At 52.4% G+C, this 18,099-nt stretch overlaps 1 protein-coding gene across 7 annotated transcripts in view; it reads left to right on the top strand.

Annotated features, from left to right (window-relative positions):
• Positions 1-18,099, top strand: part of NFIX (nuclear factor I X) — a 98,176-nt gene that overhangs the window by 19,551 nt on the left and 60,526 nt on the right. For 4 of the 7 annotated variants that reach the window (XM_018051247.1, XM_018051244.1, XM_018051245.1 and 1 more), the window contains exon 2: positions 8,407-8,938. In XM_018051247.1, the coding sequence (XP_017906736.1) occupies positions 8,407-8,938 (532 nt within the window). Of the gene's footprint in view, positions 1-7,302; positions 7,393-7,912; positions 8,047-8,406; positions 8,939-18,099 lie in introns of those variants that run through there. The other 3 variants (XM_018051243.1, XM_018051246.1, XM_018051248.1) reach the window with 3 other exon arrangements.

Below are 18,099 nucleotides of genomic sequence, written 5' to 3'. Positions count from 1 at the left end.
ATATATATGTATATGTCTGTGTCTTGCAGTCTGACAATGTAATTTTTCTTGAGCGATTTATTTGAACAAGCCGGCAATCAGTGGATAATCCCCTCCCCTATCCAACCCTTTCTTGCCTTCCCAGCACCGTTCTGGCCCAGAGCTTGGGGGAGAGCGCTTGGCTACCCTTGCCTCGGCTCCCTTGGGCAGGTACTGACAGCTTCTCCCTCCACGGCCCTTCTGCGGTGTTTTTGTTTTCCCTTCGCCCCCCAAAAATATTTGAACCAAAAAGCCTCTTTTTTTTTTTCCTCCACCCACAGCAAACTGAAAGGGCTAGTGAACCGTGATTCAACAGAGCGAGGGCGCCTCTTTTCTTCCTTAGCATTAATTAACTCAAGTTCGTTAGGACGTCGGGTCTGTCGCCCACAGTTTTCTCTTGTGTGTGCTGAATCGGGTCATAGAGGGAGACTTCCCATGCAAACAGTTTGTGTTGGAGCTGGAGGACACAAGAGGGGGAGAGAGGGTAAGAAAGAAAGGGAGCCAGTGAGGGATGGATTGTGGCCGAGGGGTGGGCACAGTCCTAAGCTCTGAGCACCCTGGTGCCAGCCTCCGAAGGGGCTCCACACCAGGGGAATGAGGATTCTCGGATTTCCTTGGCAGTGATCCTGATAATAAAATAGTTGGGCGGCGGGGGACAATGCATTTTGAGGGATTGAAAAATGTCTTCCTTCCAACTCCTAAAATTGTACATTTGGGGGAAGCCGCTTCCCTGAACAGGGCCCGCCCAGCTCCCCGAGCCCTCGGAGCAGTGAAAACCTCGGGCTGTTCCCATCCTGGCCACCGGCTCTCTGCCCCAGGCTCTGGGCACTGCCTGTTGCCACAGCAACTGCAAGAAAGAGGTTCTCTCTGGGCCGAGGGGAGTGCAGACCAGGCAGAGGGCACCCGGAGCTCAGAGAAACTCCCCTCTTGCCCTGGCCCTTTTCTCCTGTGGCAGAGGCAATAGACCCGGCAAACAAGGGGGTGTCAGGGCAGGAGCCCACCAAGAGGACCTGTGAAGGCCACAGGAGTTGCCTCCAAGCGCATGGGCGAACGGTGGGGGAAGGGAGAGGACTGTCTTCCCTGGAGGATCCCCAGGCTTTTTCTGGGGTCGGTAGTTGGGGCCCAGGCTTTGGGTTTTCAACATTTTGCTGTTTGTTCTGGCCTCCTCTCTTGCCCTCCAGATATTTTCACAACGTGCTGGGCACAGACCTCGTCTTCACGTGCTTGTCTCCCCTTCCCGTGCCTCTTGTCAGTTTTTCAGTTCTCCTTTAGCGGAAGTTGTAAAGTTGGCTTGTGGGGTTCTTCCTTCTTCCCCGGGCCCTTGGTCACCAGGAGTGACACTTTGCAGACCAACGTGGTGGGTGGGTGAGGCTCAGGCTTCGTACTGCCCTCGCCCTGTGAAGCCTTCGGCTGTCATCTATCCTGGGTGTTCTTATCTTCGGAGGCTCCTATCCTCAAGTAGACCCCTGGATGGACGACTGGGCTCCGACCCTCCCAGCTTTTGCATCTATTTGGTGATACAAGAAAGTTTCAAGCTAGGTAGTGAATTAAAGACAAGGGTTTTGCTTCTTCTACTCTGTAAACAATGAAAGTAAACAATTTCCAGTTGCACTAGGGAGAATAGACTGTCTTCCCCAACACCTCCCTTCCCACCCGATTTTATTCAGGGCCAGGAGGGAGAGGGGAGATGTGCCTGGAGCAGGGTAGCGTTCGGAGCCAGAACGACGCTGCCTGTTGGCCTGATCCCAGGCCACCGCTCCGGGTTTGCAGTCCTGAGGAGAAAAGGAAGGGAAGGAGTGGGGGTCTGTTCATAGGAGAGGAGAGCACAGCCTGATTCTGAGGCAGGCCTGGTCCTAGACTCAGCCCGGGGTGTGGGGCAAGTCCACTCAGCCAGCTGAGGGTGCCAGAAAACCCCATCCGGGTCCGCCATTCCTGAGCAGAGGAAAACAGGCCCAAGTCAGCCAAAAACCCGCTTTGTCCAAATTCTTCGAGCCTCCTCGCAATGTGCATTTTCTGGTTTCCATGCTTGGCAGTTCCAGAGTCTTGGATGGCTTTACACTGGCTGCAGAGCCCCTTCCTGCCTGCCCCCCCAGCAAGGGGAGGCCCCACCCACCTCTCAGATAAGCAGCCAGCCCCTTCCTTTTGCTGCCTACGGTGGTTCTCTTTCCATTTCTGTCGGGGAGTCGGGCCACTGCTTTCTTGTACCCCTTCAGTGGAACAAGATGGGAGAGCTCAGAGATATGAAGTTGGCTTCCTTTCAGTTCAGACCCAGGCTGACTTATAAAATCCCAGGAATTAAACTGGCTCATCAGGGCTCTATCTGTGGCCTTTTAAAATTTCTTGCGTCTTTTTTTTACTAGGCTGCAGATATACAGTAGTACAATGGATCCTGATATGTCTGGTAAATCCTAAGTAGGTTTTGTGAGTCATTTGCACTCTTTGCGTATAGTTCTCCAAATTAACACAGACAGATATAAAATTAGTATGTGTCCAGAGTCTGAAAGAATAAATCTGAGCCTTAAAGAAGGCAGGATGTAGACAAATAGAATTTTTTTTTTTAAGATAAGGTGACCTCCAAACAGGGACCCTGTTTTTAAATATATCAGTTTTTTGCACTTCTAGATGTTTCACTATTGGCAGGTATAAGTCGATTGCAAAACCTGTCTCAGGCTGGGAAAATTATTTTGTTTCCTTGAAGATTTTGAATACTGTCTATATGAGTGAGATTCTGTACACATGTCCCTGTTTTCCCTCAAATAATCCACAAGGCCTCATTTGTTCTGTCGATTTTTGGGAAACCGACACATTTAACTTTCTCAAGCTAGAAGCAGTCACTTTAGCTAGTTTTCCTTCTTCCTCATCCTCTTCTTTTTCTCTTTTTTTGCTCCTGTCCTAGAGTCTTTATCTTTTCTCCTTGCTCATTTTTCCTTTTCAGCTGTGTCCTCTTTCCTTCCTTTTCTGTCCTCTCTTTTTGCAGTTTTGGGCCCAGCTTGTCTTTCTCAGGATTGGTCTTCCTTCTCTCTTTCTTTCTACCTCTTCCTATTCCTCTTAACCCCCGCCCCCTGTGGCCTGTTCATTCTTTTTCTTTTGGAGACACATTTTTCCTAGTGATGGCTAAAACCAGCACGGGTATTTCAGAAATGTTTCCGTGAAAACTGTTGCTTTAAAAAAAATCAAATTCTATATACGTGACAGTAATGAGAGAGGCCTTTCTCTAGCAAAGGCAGAAAAATTCCTTTCCACAAACTAAAAGCTCATGTGAATTTTAAAACTCTAATCTCTGACTTCTCCGATTTTTGTTTTAAATGAGGGAAAATACCTTCTCCTTCAGATTTTGCTTAAGTTTTTTCCTTTGTTGTCTTTTTCTGTGTTTGCTCACTACTCTCTCACCAGCATCACTGGCTTCCTTACCCCTTCGTTGCTTTTTCTCTCATTCCCTTTCTTCCCTCCCCTCTCCTCCTCCAAGGCCTGCCTGTCCCCTTGTTCCGTCCAGCCCCTGAGCCCTTGCATTTATGGGTGACTCAGCCCTGGAGAAGCCTTGAATCCTCAGAGGGGTTTTTTTGGTGTGTGTGTGTCTTGGCTCTCTTTGGGGTGCAGGGTGCAGAGTATCTGAACTCCCAGCCGAGACCTGAGACCAAGGGGAGAAGAGAAGGAGGCTGGGTCTGGGACAGGTAATCTTCCAGAAGGAGCCTCTCTGCTCTCTTAACAAAAGGGGGACAGTCCCCTTTTGTCTGGGGCTTCTGTGGGGCGTGTCCAGGACCCAGAGCTGCCACCAGTGGCATTCAGGAGGAGGGGGCTGTAGGGGTGGGGCAAGCCAAGTGTTTCTCATGGAACCTGAGCAATTCTTCTCAGTGTGCCCCGCAGGAGGGAGAGAGAGATGTTCTCACCACCCTCCCCTGGCTGCTCACCCAGGAAGGCCTCCCTCTGAAGGAGCAGGGTGAGGGGAGTGCTGCCTGGGAGTCCCTCAGCCCACCTTCAGGGTTGCTGGCCACCCCACCGGCAGGGCAGGTGAAGGACAAATGGTGATTGTTCTCCTTCCCCATTCCTCCCCTGGGAAGCACCAGGTTGCTCCTCCTGTTAAGGGAGAGTTGAGGGAGCACAGTGGGTCCCCAGGCTCCACTGAGATACTCCACTGGTCGTCCGGGGCCACTTTTATGTCCAGTCTCTCCACCATTCCATTGACCTTTGACCTCTCCCTTCATCCAAGGTCTTGTCCTATTTCCCTAACTTCCAGTGGAAATATCTCCCCTGCCACCTGCCCAGCTGTGCCACCGGGATTCAGAGTTGACCCATGTTTAGTGCCTGGCAGGGTGGTCTGTGAGAGGGAGCTTGATAGAATTTTTCAGGAGGCTCACGCTGGCCATGTTCTGTTTGGTGTCCAGTATTTAGTATGAATCAAAATACCAGAGAAACACAGCATGCCAAATATAAACTCACTTGTGGTTTCTACCGTTTCATCTTGACTTCACTTATTTATTTTTTGTTCCATCTCATCTTGAGATGGAGAGGCAAGGTTTGGTATCTTATGTTACTCAGTTAACATCCTTGGCTAATTGGACTGAGGGTGGTTATTAACGTGATGTTAGGTATTGAATGCCACCCTTAGAGGCCTGTCTTGCAGTGACACCTGCCTCTTGCTCTCTTGCCTCTTAACTGTTTCTCTCTGGCCGCCCATGACCTCACTTCAGGCCAGTCAGGGCCTGGCCTGAGGTACCAGGTGCTGGGTGGCACCTTCTCCATTGTCTGGGTCCAGCAATGCTCAGGGCTGCATGTTCTGTTGGGGCACACCCCTGGCCCTCTTCCTCGAATCTTTCCGCTGGGCTTAAAGGCCACTGAGGGTTTCAGATGGGGAAGAAAGGGGCGAGAGTGAGCAGTGACCTTTCTGTTGCCAGCTGAGGGTTGAGCCTCACCTGGGGAGAAGACAGCTGTAGGAACTGGTTTCTGAGTAGGGTCAGCCTCTCCCGGTCGGTGTTAACCTCCTCCTCTGCTCTTCCATTTTTTAAAATAACTGTCTCCTCCTTAACTGCTTTACAAAGGCCTAAAGCTTGGCTGCTCCGGAGCCCCTACCGGAAAGGACCCCGCGGAGACTTCCACACTCCTGGCTGCCCTCCCCTACGCCCCTCTTCCCACTGGGAAGGAAGGCCCAGAGCAGGGGCCTCCGGGGAGCACGTTTGGGTGACTTGGTTTCCCCAAGGCTGTCTCACGTTTCCTGACCGGGCTCTCTTCTGCCTAGTTCCCTTTCTTAGCTCCCTCCCTTCCATTAAGTTTCTTATTTTATGCTCTTATACCTTGCTCCCTGTGGTTTGGGCCCTTTAATCTGAATTGAACAGGGCATAGGTGAGTGTTCACCCTCCTCCAACCAAGGAACTCTAAACACTGAGTGAGTGGAGCAGGCAGAGCTGGAGAGCGCAAAGAACTGAGAGTTGAGGAGGTGCTGGTGGTTCGAGGGTGGCAAGGCGCAGGGGCTGGAAGTCGTGTCCACCTTCCTGCCTTTGTCACTTCCCCCTGGGGTTGGCTGCTGTGTTTGTGGCTGAGTGTCGTGCTTGTCAGCGGAGTGCTGTGACAGGAGGCTATTTTAATAAACTGTTGCAGTTTCTCCATCGGAGCTGCACTGCGTTGGCATCCCTCTTCACCGCTAATGGAGCGTGTGTGGCTGGGTGTGGGCCGAGGGAGGCACCGAGCTGAATGGGGGCTGGGGAGAGCGAGGCCGGGCAGTGCTGGGGGCCTGCCTCCCAGTCTGGGAGCGCTCCGGGGAGCGCCGCCAGACTGGGGGAAGGGGTGGCCGCACCCTGGGCGCCGGGTCCCTGCCCTGGAAGTGCTGCTGGCAACGACACTTTCCAAGCTCTCTTTCTTCTGCTCTTTCTATTCATAGCACGGCAGGCAGGCTCGTGTGTATGGCCGGGGAGGAAAACTTCCACTCGCCCCTGTGCGTCCCATAAATAAAAAAAGAAATAGAACCAGAAAAAGAGTGTGCGGGTCTTAGAGAAAGAGACTGAAACCAAAACACAGAGAGAAGGCGCAGCTGCTTTCCCCAAGGCCTTCTGGGGCTCCCTCCCGCCCGCCAGCCCGCCCGGAGTCAGGCCTTTATTTATTTATTTTTCTGGCTTAAAAAAAAATTCTGTGTCTTTCTCAGTCCCAGTCCCCCTCAACCCCCTTCAGATTTGCTGGGTGGCCACTGCCAAATAGACCCGAGTAGGAGCCTGGAATGAAAAATTCATAACTGCTGGACTTTGCTTGTTCATTAGACGTGAACTTGTCGATTGGGCAAATTGTTTTTGGTCTCCAACTGCCGGGGGCTCTCCCCACCCTCTCGGCTCGCCCGGTTCCCTCCTCCCCTTGGACGCAGCCATTGGCTGCTCGAGGATGTCTCATTGCCAAATAGGTGGATCCTTCTCTGTCTCCCTCCCCCCTTTCTCCCCCCCACCCCTTTTACTGGCTTTGGCACCAGCGAATGGATGGGGATTGAGCATGAAAGGGGAGAGAGAGAGGGAGTTTGAGAGAGAGAAAAGAAGCAAAAAAAAAAAAAACCCAAACCCAACCAGCGCACACACATACACACAAACACGCACACACTCACACAACACACACACACACACACAGCCCCATCCACGTCCTCCCTCTCTCCCTCTCTCTCTCTCCTTGCCTCCCTCCCTCCCTCGCTCCCTCCCTCTTTTGCACGCTTCTGCCAGCGACGGTCTGCAGCCGGTCCGAACTCGTCCTCTTCCCCGGGAATCTGTGAGCTCCCCCTCTGCCTGCGATCAGGCTCAGAGGCGGAGGGAGGCAGCCCGAAGTTTACACCCCTGTGCCGCTGCCAAAGCCGAAAGCCTTTTTCTTCAGCCGCCGATTCCCCCCACCCCCTTTTTTGTTTTTGTTTTTGTTTTGCACAGGGGTGGGGTAGGGCGTGTTGTGTGTTGGGGGTGGGGTGGGGTGGGAGGTAGGTTTTTGACTTTTAAATTTTGTATATTTTTCTTTTATTTATTTATTTTTTTTAAAAGCTGGAAGAGGATGCACAGGGGGTGAAACTGAAAAAAGAAATTTTTTTTGGTTGGCTTTTGTTTACCTGGCGTGTGTGGTAATCGACTCGCTCCCTCTCTCTGCTTGCTATCCCTGACCTTTCTTTTTGCTCCTTAAAAAAAAATATTAATTTCCCCCTTCTGTGCAGTGGAGCATGGGGGGGAGGGGGAAGGGTTTGAGAATCCACCCAAGCCCGGCCCCTAGTCCCCAGAACACCAATAATAACCCCCTTTAAAACATTTACCTTCCTCCCCTGCTCCTCCCCCGCCCCCTCCCCCCACCCGCCCCCAACTCACAACTCTGTTGAGTCCAGAAGCTCAGAATCGGGCGTTGGGCTTTGCCGGGTGCTTCAGATCAATGGTAATTATTTATTTTTTTCCAGTTTTATTTTTGTAAACAGAAATCAATTATTATTTAAACTTCAAACAAGCAAACAAGCAAAAAAGAAAAAGAAAAAAAGGAAAAAAAAAAAACCAAAAAACAAAAAGCGAGAGCCCGGCCCTCTGTCACCTGACTGAGTGGGAAAGAGGGTGAAGGGGTCAGTGGGGACGGGGCACAGGATGCCCCCGTAGCTTTTAACCCTACAGTGGCTGAGACCACCACCTTATTTGTGCTAACAAGAAGCGTTTTGTTCCTTATGACTGTGGTTAACATTAGTATTGGTGTCGATAACAAAGCTGAAATCACATATTTAGGATTTAGATCTGATTTAAAAAATGCTGGGGTGGATGTTCCAATCGGAGCAGAAGAGAGAATGAAAACAGCCTGGGGAGGGGGAAGCCAAATCCGTTTCCTGGCTCGCTGACTCGCGGATGTCATGTTCGCTCTTCTGGGGGTGGCCAAAAGCCTGCCGGTGTCGGGGCGTGAAGCGGCCCTCGCCTGCCCCGCGTGTGCATCCACGGGCATTCGTGCAGACTGGACTCCGTGCCGGGGCGAGCTGACACGAGTTCGAGGCTGCATAGGACATGGAGATGTCATGGGCGCGACAGAGCCTGGCGGGGATACCAGCAGCGTGTGTGTGTGTGGACGGCAACGTTGTCTGTGCGCGCGTGTGTGTGAGTGAGTGAGGGAGAGAGAGAGAGAGAATAGGTGTGTGCTCAGGCTCTGGGTGTCTCTGTCTGGCTGCTGAGGCTGAGATGGGAGCGAGCGGCAGGCTAGGCTGGTGGCGGCTCCAGACCACACTTTCCTAGAACAATTGCAAGAGAAAATTGTCGTTGGGGGGGGGGGAGGAGGAGGAGGAGGAGAAGGCGAAGGCGATTTTCCGTGTGCCCCCTTTCTAACGCTTCTTTTCTCCTTTTCTCTTTCCCCCCTCACCCCGTCTTCCCCTCCTCCCGTCTCCCCTCGCCCCGCATGCTCCCGGCTTGCCGCCTGCAGGATGAGTTCCACCCGTTCATCGAGGCGCTGCTGCCTCACGTCCGCGCCTTCTCCTACACCTGGTTCAACCTGCAGGCGCGGAAGCGCAAGTACTTCAAGAAGCACGAGAAGCGGATGTCGAAGGACGAGGAGCGGGCGGTGAAGGACGAGCTGCTGGGCGAGAAGCCCGAGATCAAGCAGAAGTGGGCATCCCGGCTGCTGGCCAAGCTGCGCAAAGACATCCGGCCCGAGTTCCGGGAGGACTTTGTGCTGACCATCACGGGCAAGAAGCCCCCCTGCTGTGTGCTCTCCAACCCCGACCAGAAGGGCAAGATCCGGCGGATTGACTGCCTTCGCCAGGCCGACAAGGTGTGGAGGCTGGACCTGGTCATGGTGATTTTGTTTAAGGGGATCCCCCTGGAAAGTACTGACGGGGAGCGGCTCTACAAGTCGCCCCAGTGCTCGAACCCCGGCCTGTGCGTGCAGCCACATCACATTGGAGTCACAATCAAAGAACTGGATCTTTATCTGGCTTACTTTGTCCACACTCCGGGTAGGTTGCTCTCCATCCCCCCTTCTCCCTCCGCCCCATTTTATTTTACTTGCTGGCATCTGTTCTGTTTATTGTACCTCTTCCTTCCAAGGGATCCTTGCGTGTACACACCAGGGGCCTAACTGGTGCACCCATTCTGCTGAGGCCTGCAGCTCCTTTGATGTTCCCCTTTCCCTTCCGTTTCCCTCCACTTGCTCCATTCTTCCTCCTTTGCTCATTTGCCATGTTACCGATTTGATTTTCCTGCTTCTCCATCTTTGGAGGACTCAAAGACGCTGCAGGTCCTAGGACTGGGGCCAGGACACCCAGGAATTACCCGCGATGGTGAGAGTTTGTGAGGAACACCACCACCATCACCAAAAAAAAAAAAAAAACAAAAAACTCTCCTTGCTCCGATTTTAAATGAGTCAGAAAAAGTATTGGGGGGCAGGTACCGGCTTTCCTGCAGCTTCCCCTCAAGTCCTGGGGAAAAGCCAGATTTGGCACAAGCGGGGTGGGCAGTGGTTCGATGGAGAGAGGGGCGTGTAAAACCCTGGGATCTGAAACAGAATGAATAGAAAAGAGGAAAGAAGGCAGAAGCGAGCAGATTCTGGGGCCCAGATGCCCAGGCGGGAGCTGTTTTGGCTGGGATTTGGCTGACAGAGAGGAGAAAAGTCATTCGATTTCATAGAGAGTGAAAATGAGCAGAGCTCCCTTGCGCTCTTCCCCTTTACCGCCCCTTCCCCTGAGGGTCTCAGCTGAGGTAGTGAGACCCCCTCCCCCAGTGGATGCCCCAAGCCCCAACACCTCTGCTGGGGGTGGTGGGGAGCAGGCATTGCTGTGGAAGAGGTCTTAAAGAAACAATCAAAACTCTGTAAAATCTCCTTTTCCTTTTGTGCTCTCTCTCCTCTTTGCTTTTCCAATTTCACCCTGCATTTTGGGTTGTGGTGGTTCAGTTCTCCTCTGTTCCTTTTTTTTTTTTTCCCTCCCTACCCTTTCCCTTTTTATAATTTCTTTCCGCTTTTGTTTTCTTACAAATTGAAACAGAGATGGCTGGTTAATTTTTAGCCTCCACTCAGCTACGCCCAATTTACTGCCGCCTTTGAAACCTAAACGGGCGGCACTCTGTGATTAAGCAAGGCAGAAGTGTGTTTACATTATGCCCAACCAACTTGTAATGAGAGGGCTACCAAACCTTTCTCTTTCTGTGTTTTTTTTCCTTTCCACCATTCCAACGTTTCCCCCTCCTTTTCCTCCCTTCTTTCTCTCTTCATGCGAATGTAAGAGAATGTGGCTTAACTTCAACTCTAGTGAATGTTCTTTCCCCCGCAAATATGTATGTGTGTGTGTGTGTGTGTGTGTGTGTGTGTGTGTATCTTCCTTCCTGTTCATTCACAAAAAAGAAAAGCAACTCACTTTTCTGCTGTGGTTACCCCCTTGCCTGTTTGGGATGTTGGGAGGAGAGAGATGACTTAATCCAAAAAGGAAATTTTGGGGCACTTTCAGTATTGCGTCAGGATTGAGGACTCGACTTGGATTAGCACTGAGAGTTTATATATTGGGAAACTCAGGAGGAGGAAAAGGTGATATTTTAGGCCTCTCTTCTTGCTCATTCTCTCTTCTGAGAAGTGGCTTTGGTGGTTGGATGGAGGCAGTGGACACCACCCCTCTCCCTCCTCCCCCATTGTATTTCCCTCATTGGATCTTTCTAGGCCCACACCTGGCCCTGTGTGACTATCATAGCCCCCTCACAAAGAATGACCAACTGCTGGTCCTCTTCCTTGTTCAGCTTTTTTCTTTCTGGAAAGGAGACCAAAGCAAAAATCGAAGTTATTCCCTGCTTCTCTGTCTCTGATTCCCAGCGAATCAGAATGGGAGGTAGTGGTATTGGAAGTGGATTGGGGCAGACTTGAAGACTTGAGCTTGCGTCTGTCAGATAGCTCCTCTCAGAGGGGCTTCTGTACCTTCCAGTTTTGGACCTAGGGCCCCTGAGTTGAAACCAATATCCATCTTCCTCCTAAGCCAGCTTCCTCAACCTTGCTCTGTAGCTGGATCCTGTAACTGAGCTGTTTCCCTGACTTCTTTTATTTTAGGTCGTACTTTTTACCGCTGCTAGCAGGGGGCCAAGGTAGGGTGAAGTATGTGTGATGGAGACCGTTTCCTGACCAGCCAGCTGGCTCCTGGACTGACCAGGCAGGTGTAAGGAGAAGGGTGGCACCCCTACTTGCCCGCTAGACATAATGAGAAGATTTTCCCAGGAATATGAGTAAATCCATGCCCATCACATGTAGTCTTGGCCCCTCTGTCTCAGCTGAGGCTGAGTTCCTTGACAAAAGCTGAGTGGGGAAATGAGGATATTTTCTTATAATTTGTCAACAGTTCAGGTCCCTGGACTCCAGATAGTTTCCAGGAAGGTAGGAATTTTGTTGCTGAAATTGCTTTAACTCAAGAGCACCTTTCTGAGGGAGTGGGGGTAAGTGGATATGGTGTGGCCTACCCATGGGCCTTGGGTAGATGGCTTGAGATTGCATGGAGTGGTGGGCATGGCTTTCTCTCCAAACCACTCCAGTTTACTCGCAAATGTCTTCTGGCTGAGCCCCCAAACAGTGCCAGTCCAATAGGACAACCTTCCTCTCCCATGTCCATGCAAAGATCTGCTCAGTAGGGTGCCACTTGTTCCTTCCTTCCCTGTAAACCAGGGTTGGTGGCTGGGGCAGCGAGGGCTCAGACAAGCGTTACTTTAGAGTCTAAGAGAAATGCTGTCCTTCCCTTCCAATGGGCTGAAGAGCCTGATCTGGGCTGAACTGGTGTGCCAGGTTTGGTGACAAGCAGGCTTGTGATGGTAAGCCTGGGGGTGTGGCTTCCCCTGCAGGCGCCATTGTCATCCGTCATCCTTGGCCCTTGTGGGCCCTTGTTTTGTCTCACATGAAGCTTTAAGAAGTGGCATGGTTGAGAGGGACTAAAGGACGAGTGTATGTGACGTCAAGAGCCCCGCTCCCAGCACGCGGGGTCCTAAAAGGCCACTCAGCGTGTTTTGCACCCTTCATGAGGGTGGCCTTCCTGCTGGGTACCTTTCCCATTCAGGAGGGAATGTTGAAGCAGAACCGGGTCCGGGAGCACTGCCATGGGAAGGAGGCTGTACGTTTTTGACGTTGTCCTTCCATCCAAAGGGGGTGTCCCAGGGCAGTGGCTGGAGACAGGGGAGAACCTGGGGCCAGGCGGAAGGATGCTTGTGTAAGGAAGGGTGGCTGAACTGGTCTGGAAGCATGGCTATACTCTCCCCAAAGCTTCTGCAAGGATCTGAAGGTAAATGGGCATCTTCAGACCATCCTTAATCTAGGCCTCCATCCTAGAAAAGAAAAAAAAAAATCTGAAAGTAATAAAATGCTTTACTGAATGAAAACGTCAGCTTCTCCCCGTCAGATCCCTCCAACAGGCCCACAGTGGAGGCCCATTAAGTCCAGGTGTTCAGGGGGTGGCTCTTTTCTTTATCTCTGCTTTTTCACTACAGAGAAATTTACAGATAGAAGGAACCCCCATCACCAGTGCCAACTTATGGTTAGTTGCGATCCAGCCACAGCCCCTGATGCCCACCTACTCTGGGTTGTTTAGAAGAAAATCCAGGCCTTATAGCTTCCCCTGTGTTAATATTTCTGCACATGTTTCTAAAGATAAAGATTTTTGAAAAATGGAAACATAGTATCACTATCATGCTGAAATGGTTTCTTTAGCTGGGCAGTGTTCACATTTCCCTAATAGTCTCCGAATTTTGTTTGTGTAAGTCAAGATTCTGATCAGGTTCACGCACTAAAGTGGGTTGCTCCGTCTTGGAAGTCTCATAACCTCTAGGCGATCCTCCCCTTCTTCCTCCTTCCTCATATTGGTTTCTTTCCTGGCAGTTTTTGGGTTGTTGTGGAAGGGACCTGATGCTTTCTCCTGTAGAGTTTCCCTGTCTAGACTCAGCAGGCTGTGTTCCCCTGCGTTGGTCAATGTGCTGCTCCGAAAGGCACTTCTGCCTCCCTCCTTGCCTCCAGGTCTGGGGACAGCTGGGCCTTACCTGTCGCAGGAAATGGATTAGCACCCGAGGATCTGTCCAAGTGAATTTTCTCAAGTGCAGAGTTGCCCTTCTCAGTATAAGAGCTCCCTGGTTTTCACTGTCTGCTTCAGAGCTTGGGGCTTTTCAGTGAGCGCCGGTTCTCTGGTCCAAGAGAGGGCTTCCTCGGCAGCGGAGGGCACTGGCCCGCCATGTCAGCCCTGCCAAGATGTGGTCGGTGCCAGTGGTGTCCCCCAGGCTTCTGCCGGATGCCTGGCCCCATCTGGTGGCTCTGGTGCAAGTGCATGGGAGTGGCCAAGGGCACACCAGCTGCCCTCTCCGGAGGCCTTGCTCCTCCTGAGGCCCCAGTGCCTCTTCACCCATGCCTCTTGTTTCCAGGCCCAGAAAGGCCGCTGGTCTGTTTTTGAGGCAGCACCATCTGGTGCCAGGGCTGTTGAAGACTGTGGAGCCCAGTTACCAGATTCCTAAAACCAGCAAGATACACCCGTGTAGGGTTAGGTGCCTTTGAGAGTGTCCCAGAAGAGATGTCCCTGTGGCTCGAGGATCAGCTTCCATCATTGTAAAAGTCTGCTGTTCAGCTAATTCAGAGGCTGGTGAAAGGGACTGAACCAGCTAACATGTAAAGGTACTGGCACATGGCAGGCAAGCAGCGGATGACGGCTGCTGCGATTCTGATGCTACAGCTCCCTGAGCCCTAGGACACCTCCCTGTCACCTTTACCTGTTGGTTTTATTTCTGCCTTAAGGGTCGAACAAGGTGAAAGCTTACTTTTCTGTAACACAGAAGTGTTTCAAGTGCTGGAGACAGGGTTCACAGTTCTTCTCCACCCCTTTTCCCAAGAAGTGGTCGCTTCTCCGGGGCAAACACTGCCAGTCTCTCACGCCTCCCACATTTGACACACCTCCTTGCGCACTTGCCGTTTTGGTCATCACCCCTGGAGGCCCTCTTAAACTGGAGCATTCTATACCGGACGTGGAAACTCCAAGTTCGAGCAGATCCCAAGTTAGCCACACGATTTGCTAGGCCTTCCAGCTACATATTTTGCAGGGCCCAGTGCAAAATGAAAATGAGGGATTCCTGGTTCAAAATGATTAGGCGCTACAAAGAGACGATAGTTAGATCATTAAACCAAGCATGGGGTCTGCGTGACGGCCTAGGCTGCATATCTGAGAAGCTTGCCCAGGCCGCCTTCACTCTTACTGTGACACGGGGTCCCTGGATCTGGGTGGTGTGAAGACGTAATACAGTTCAGGCTGACTTCCGAGGGGGTGACCCCAAAGAAGAGATCCGAGATGCCCAGACCCCCCTGGAGTGGTCTCATTCTAGGACTCCATTAACCGTCTGCTCTTAACCCCTTTTGTCCATAGCATGTCCCTCCAGCCAGTCAGGGGTCCCCACTGGCTGTGATGTGCAGGCGGTCCTGGTGGAGTGCTCACTGTCATGGCTGAGTTGGAAGCTGTAGCTCAAGGGGGAAAAAAAGAACTACCTTTGTTTGAGTTTGAGCTGGCAGAGTTCGGCCCATGAGTAAGCCAGAGGGGACCTGGGAGCCCAAGCATGGTGACCAGCTGTGCTCCACCGCCCACCCAGAGGAAACGGGGCCGCTCTGTAGCAGGAGGGCTGGGGGCCAGACGTGTGGAAGGACTTCCTGAGGCTTCGGCTTACTTTCTGTGACTGCAGCAAGATGGTTGAATTTTCTTTATTCGTGAAATACGTGTGTACTTGGTGAACCTATGCAATGAGAGACTCTTGCATGCGGTCTGCAAGGTTTGAGCAAAGGTCCCCTAATAATTTCTAGAAGGCACCAACCTATAGATGTGAACAGTGATCCATGCCAGAGGCGAGGGGAGACCCCTCAGGGCTTCACAGGACAGCTCCAGGTGGGCTGTGAAGGGGGAGGCAGGGCCCATCTCAGCACCTTCTAGAGTTGTAGGGACCTGGGATGCTGAGGAAGGTAGGCCAAAGGGGTAGAAGGCTGTGCCCTGGTCCCCCTCTGTCCTGGCGTCCTGCAGCCGCTGAGCAGAGAAGGTACAGCTAAACGGCCCCCTTTCTGTCCTGGGAAGAAGGTGTCTCCCTCCCCACCCCTCTTTCTCTTTGCCCCGTCAGTCCCACCCCCACCCCACCCCCTGTCTCAGGAGCTGCCACGCTTCAGTTATTTTATCCTTCAGTGTCCGATTCAGAAGTCCTTTCAAAGGCCCCAGCAGTGTCAGCGCGGTGCTCACACAAAAGACCTCTTTGATTTCTTGTTTGTTTTCATTTGCCAGTGGAGGGGGAGGGGGCAGGAGAGAAAGAGCTTCTGGGTTTTAAAATTTTTATTTGGGTTGCTTCATTCTCAGAGGAGTTGGCTCCCAGGAACTCTTTTCTGAGTGAGGGGCTCAGAGGCGGGAGGTAGCCTTCTGGGGAGAAGCCTGGGACGGGGTGTGGGCACTGCCTCCCGAAGCAAGGGGGGTTAGGATACAGTCTCCAATTCACCTTCACATGTTCTGTGTTAGGCCTGAAGGTGGGAAGGATCAGCTAGGAGCCCTGCTGCTTGTGTAAGGAAAGGTCGGAAGTGCCTGGCATGGAAGGACATTCCCCCTGTGAGCCGCATCCCCAGCAGCTGTAGGATTTGAAAGGTCCTGAACCTTGACTTTGCCGTTTTCCCTTTATCATCCCCCATTCTGCCGAGGCCTTCTTGGTTGGATGGATGGGAAAGGGTTGGGGGCGGGGGGTCCTTTTAACATGTAGACTCCTTGGAAACTCTTAGCACTCTGGAATACAGGCAGGGGCTCCCCACTCTCCATCTGGGAACTGGGAGGCTGAGAGGTCTGCCCTCCAGCCTGGCATCCTGCCGGCAGTGGTACACAGGCCCAGGAGGAACCCCTGTCCTCCCAGGCTCACATGTTTACCCCACGCCTCTTGTCTCCACATGATGACTGGCCTCTGAGATGGTGCGGCATGGGTACCCCTTCCAGAGGATCCAGCCCATGGCTCACAGAGGGCAGGCTGGTTCTGGCTGACGAGAAGGGAGCTGAGGCTGAAAGGAGATGGAGGACCACCAGTGCCCGTGGTTTGGGACCACAGACGTGGTGATTAGCACCTATGCGGGTGCATGACCTTAAGCTCATGTGGGCACACCTGATGTGCCGGTGAGAAGGGGTGCAGCTAGCGGTCGCTGTGTGTGTGTGGAGCCTGGTTGCTGGGGCTGGGGAAGAGAGAGCCGGAAAGCGAGGCTTGGGCAGGTGGTCACGGGCGTCAGCAACAGGGAAGTGTGCCCACTGGGTGAGGGGGGCTCCGCAGGCCTGCTTGGCAGACGGAAGGAGGAGGCTGGGGGGCTGAGAGATAGATAAATATAGCTGATGGCATTTCTCATGATAGGTTTTTCTTGGCACTGAGGGCACCGTGGCAAACAGTACGACAAACGCCTGGCCCTGCAGGCCGCCGTCGCCATTTTAAGCATGTTTGAGCCGAAGAGTTGTTGGCATTAGAAAAGGGTCCCAGCAGGCAGAGGGGCGGCGGCAGGGGGGTTTGGCTGGACTGGGCTTCACCCCCTCCCCACCCGGGTACCTGGGTTCCTTACGTTGTTTGTACGCATGTCTAATATCTGATTTGGGGAGGTTTAAGAAAATATTCCAGGGTTGCCCTTTGTGGGCCTGTCTTCCAAGTGCCTTGTGCCCCCAGCAGCCACCATGGCTGGCTGGCTGGCTCTCAGTGGTGGGGGGTGTTCTGACTCTTTTCCTCACTTTGATGTCTTAATGACGACCTGGCATGCTACTGCGCCAGGGTCAGGGCCACCTTTTTTTCTTTTTTTAACTGGAGCATAGTTGATTTATAATATTGTGTTAGTTTCAGGTGTATAGGAAAGCGTGTCAGTTATGCTTACATAAATATCCACCCTTTTTAGCTTCTTTTTTCCATATAGATGAATACAGAGTATTGAGAAGAGATGTCTGTGCGTCGCTTGTTATTAATTTGGAGGACATCCGATAATTAAGGGACACTCCTATTGTCCAGGTGCCCTGTTGGTGGAGGAGAGGGCACACCTGTGGTCTCCATGCTCTGCTTTAATTCCATTTTTCCAGTGAAGGTCCTTTATGGTCGAGGCACCGTGTTGAGTCCTGTTCCCGTGTTAACCACCCAAATTCTTAACATCGATTCTGGTTTTAAGCCCGCGTACCCAGTGGTGAGCATGTGTACTCAGGTGACACACACAGGGGTCTTTGTGTGTAGTGAGGAACTGGGGAACCAGACTCAAGGACCTGGGAGGCTTCCTGGAAGGTGACCTGCTTGAACTTCACCTTGAAAGACAGTGAGGAATTAGCTCGTTTTTGTCAGCTGGCTGAGCCTTTTCAGCTTGTCTGGGGCCGATTGCATCCTCACAATGGTTGAGTGATATAGGCAGGGCAGGTATCATTATCCCCACAGTACAGAGAAGGGAACCCGGTACGGCAATGTCAGGGCGCTTGGGCTGCACAGTGTCTTGCAGAAGGACCCAGGTTTCTGGTCAGCGAGCACCCTGCCTCCCCTCTGTGGGCTTCGCCGCTCCTTGAACGTCATGGGGATTGCTGGCCTGGGTGAGGTCTCAGAGGAGAAAGCTGCGCAGGCCCCCATGGTCTCCCTTGCTCTCCAGGAGCTGAGACGGAGGGGCTGGAGCCCAGCCTGTGGCTCAGCTCAAGGGCTCCCCCAGCTGCTGAGCACGTAGGGTGGAAACAGACCACGGGGACCTGGCCCGTCCTTGACAGTGGCCTCCGCTTCCCAGTCAGCCCCCTACCCCTGAGCTGAGAGGCTGCACGCTAGCACAGACCAGGCAGGGAGGCTGGCTGCACACCCCCATCGTGCTTCGGCCAGCTCGGCTTCTTGGCACCCCGTCCTGGGGACGGTAGACTGTGCAGGAGGTCCAGGTGTGCGGCCGGGCAGGCTTGGCTGGATCTTGGGAATCCCTGATCCTTGCTCGGTCACGCCCTTTTTCCTGGGAGTCTGCTTGGAATTGCAGTTTGAAATAAAAGTGAATATAATTATCCTAATTAACCAGATGATCGCTGGAAGTTTTGCAATAATCTGTTCTTCATTGCCTTTTATGTTGCTGAATTCACCTAGACTCTCCCTCTTACCCTTTTTTGAAAGTTTGAAAACTTCAGGGTTCTGTATATAA

The sequence above is a fragment of the Capra hircus genome, chromosome 7 (genome assembly GCF_001704415.2).
Source record: "Capra hircus breed San Clemente chromosome 7, ASM170441v1, whole genome shotgun sequence".
Taxonomy (NCBI): domain Eukaryota; kingdom Metazoa; phylum Chordata; class Mammalia; order Artiodactyla; family Bovidae; genus Capra; species Capra hircus.
This window is presented reverse-complemented; position numbering and strand designations above follow the sequence as displayed.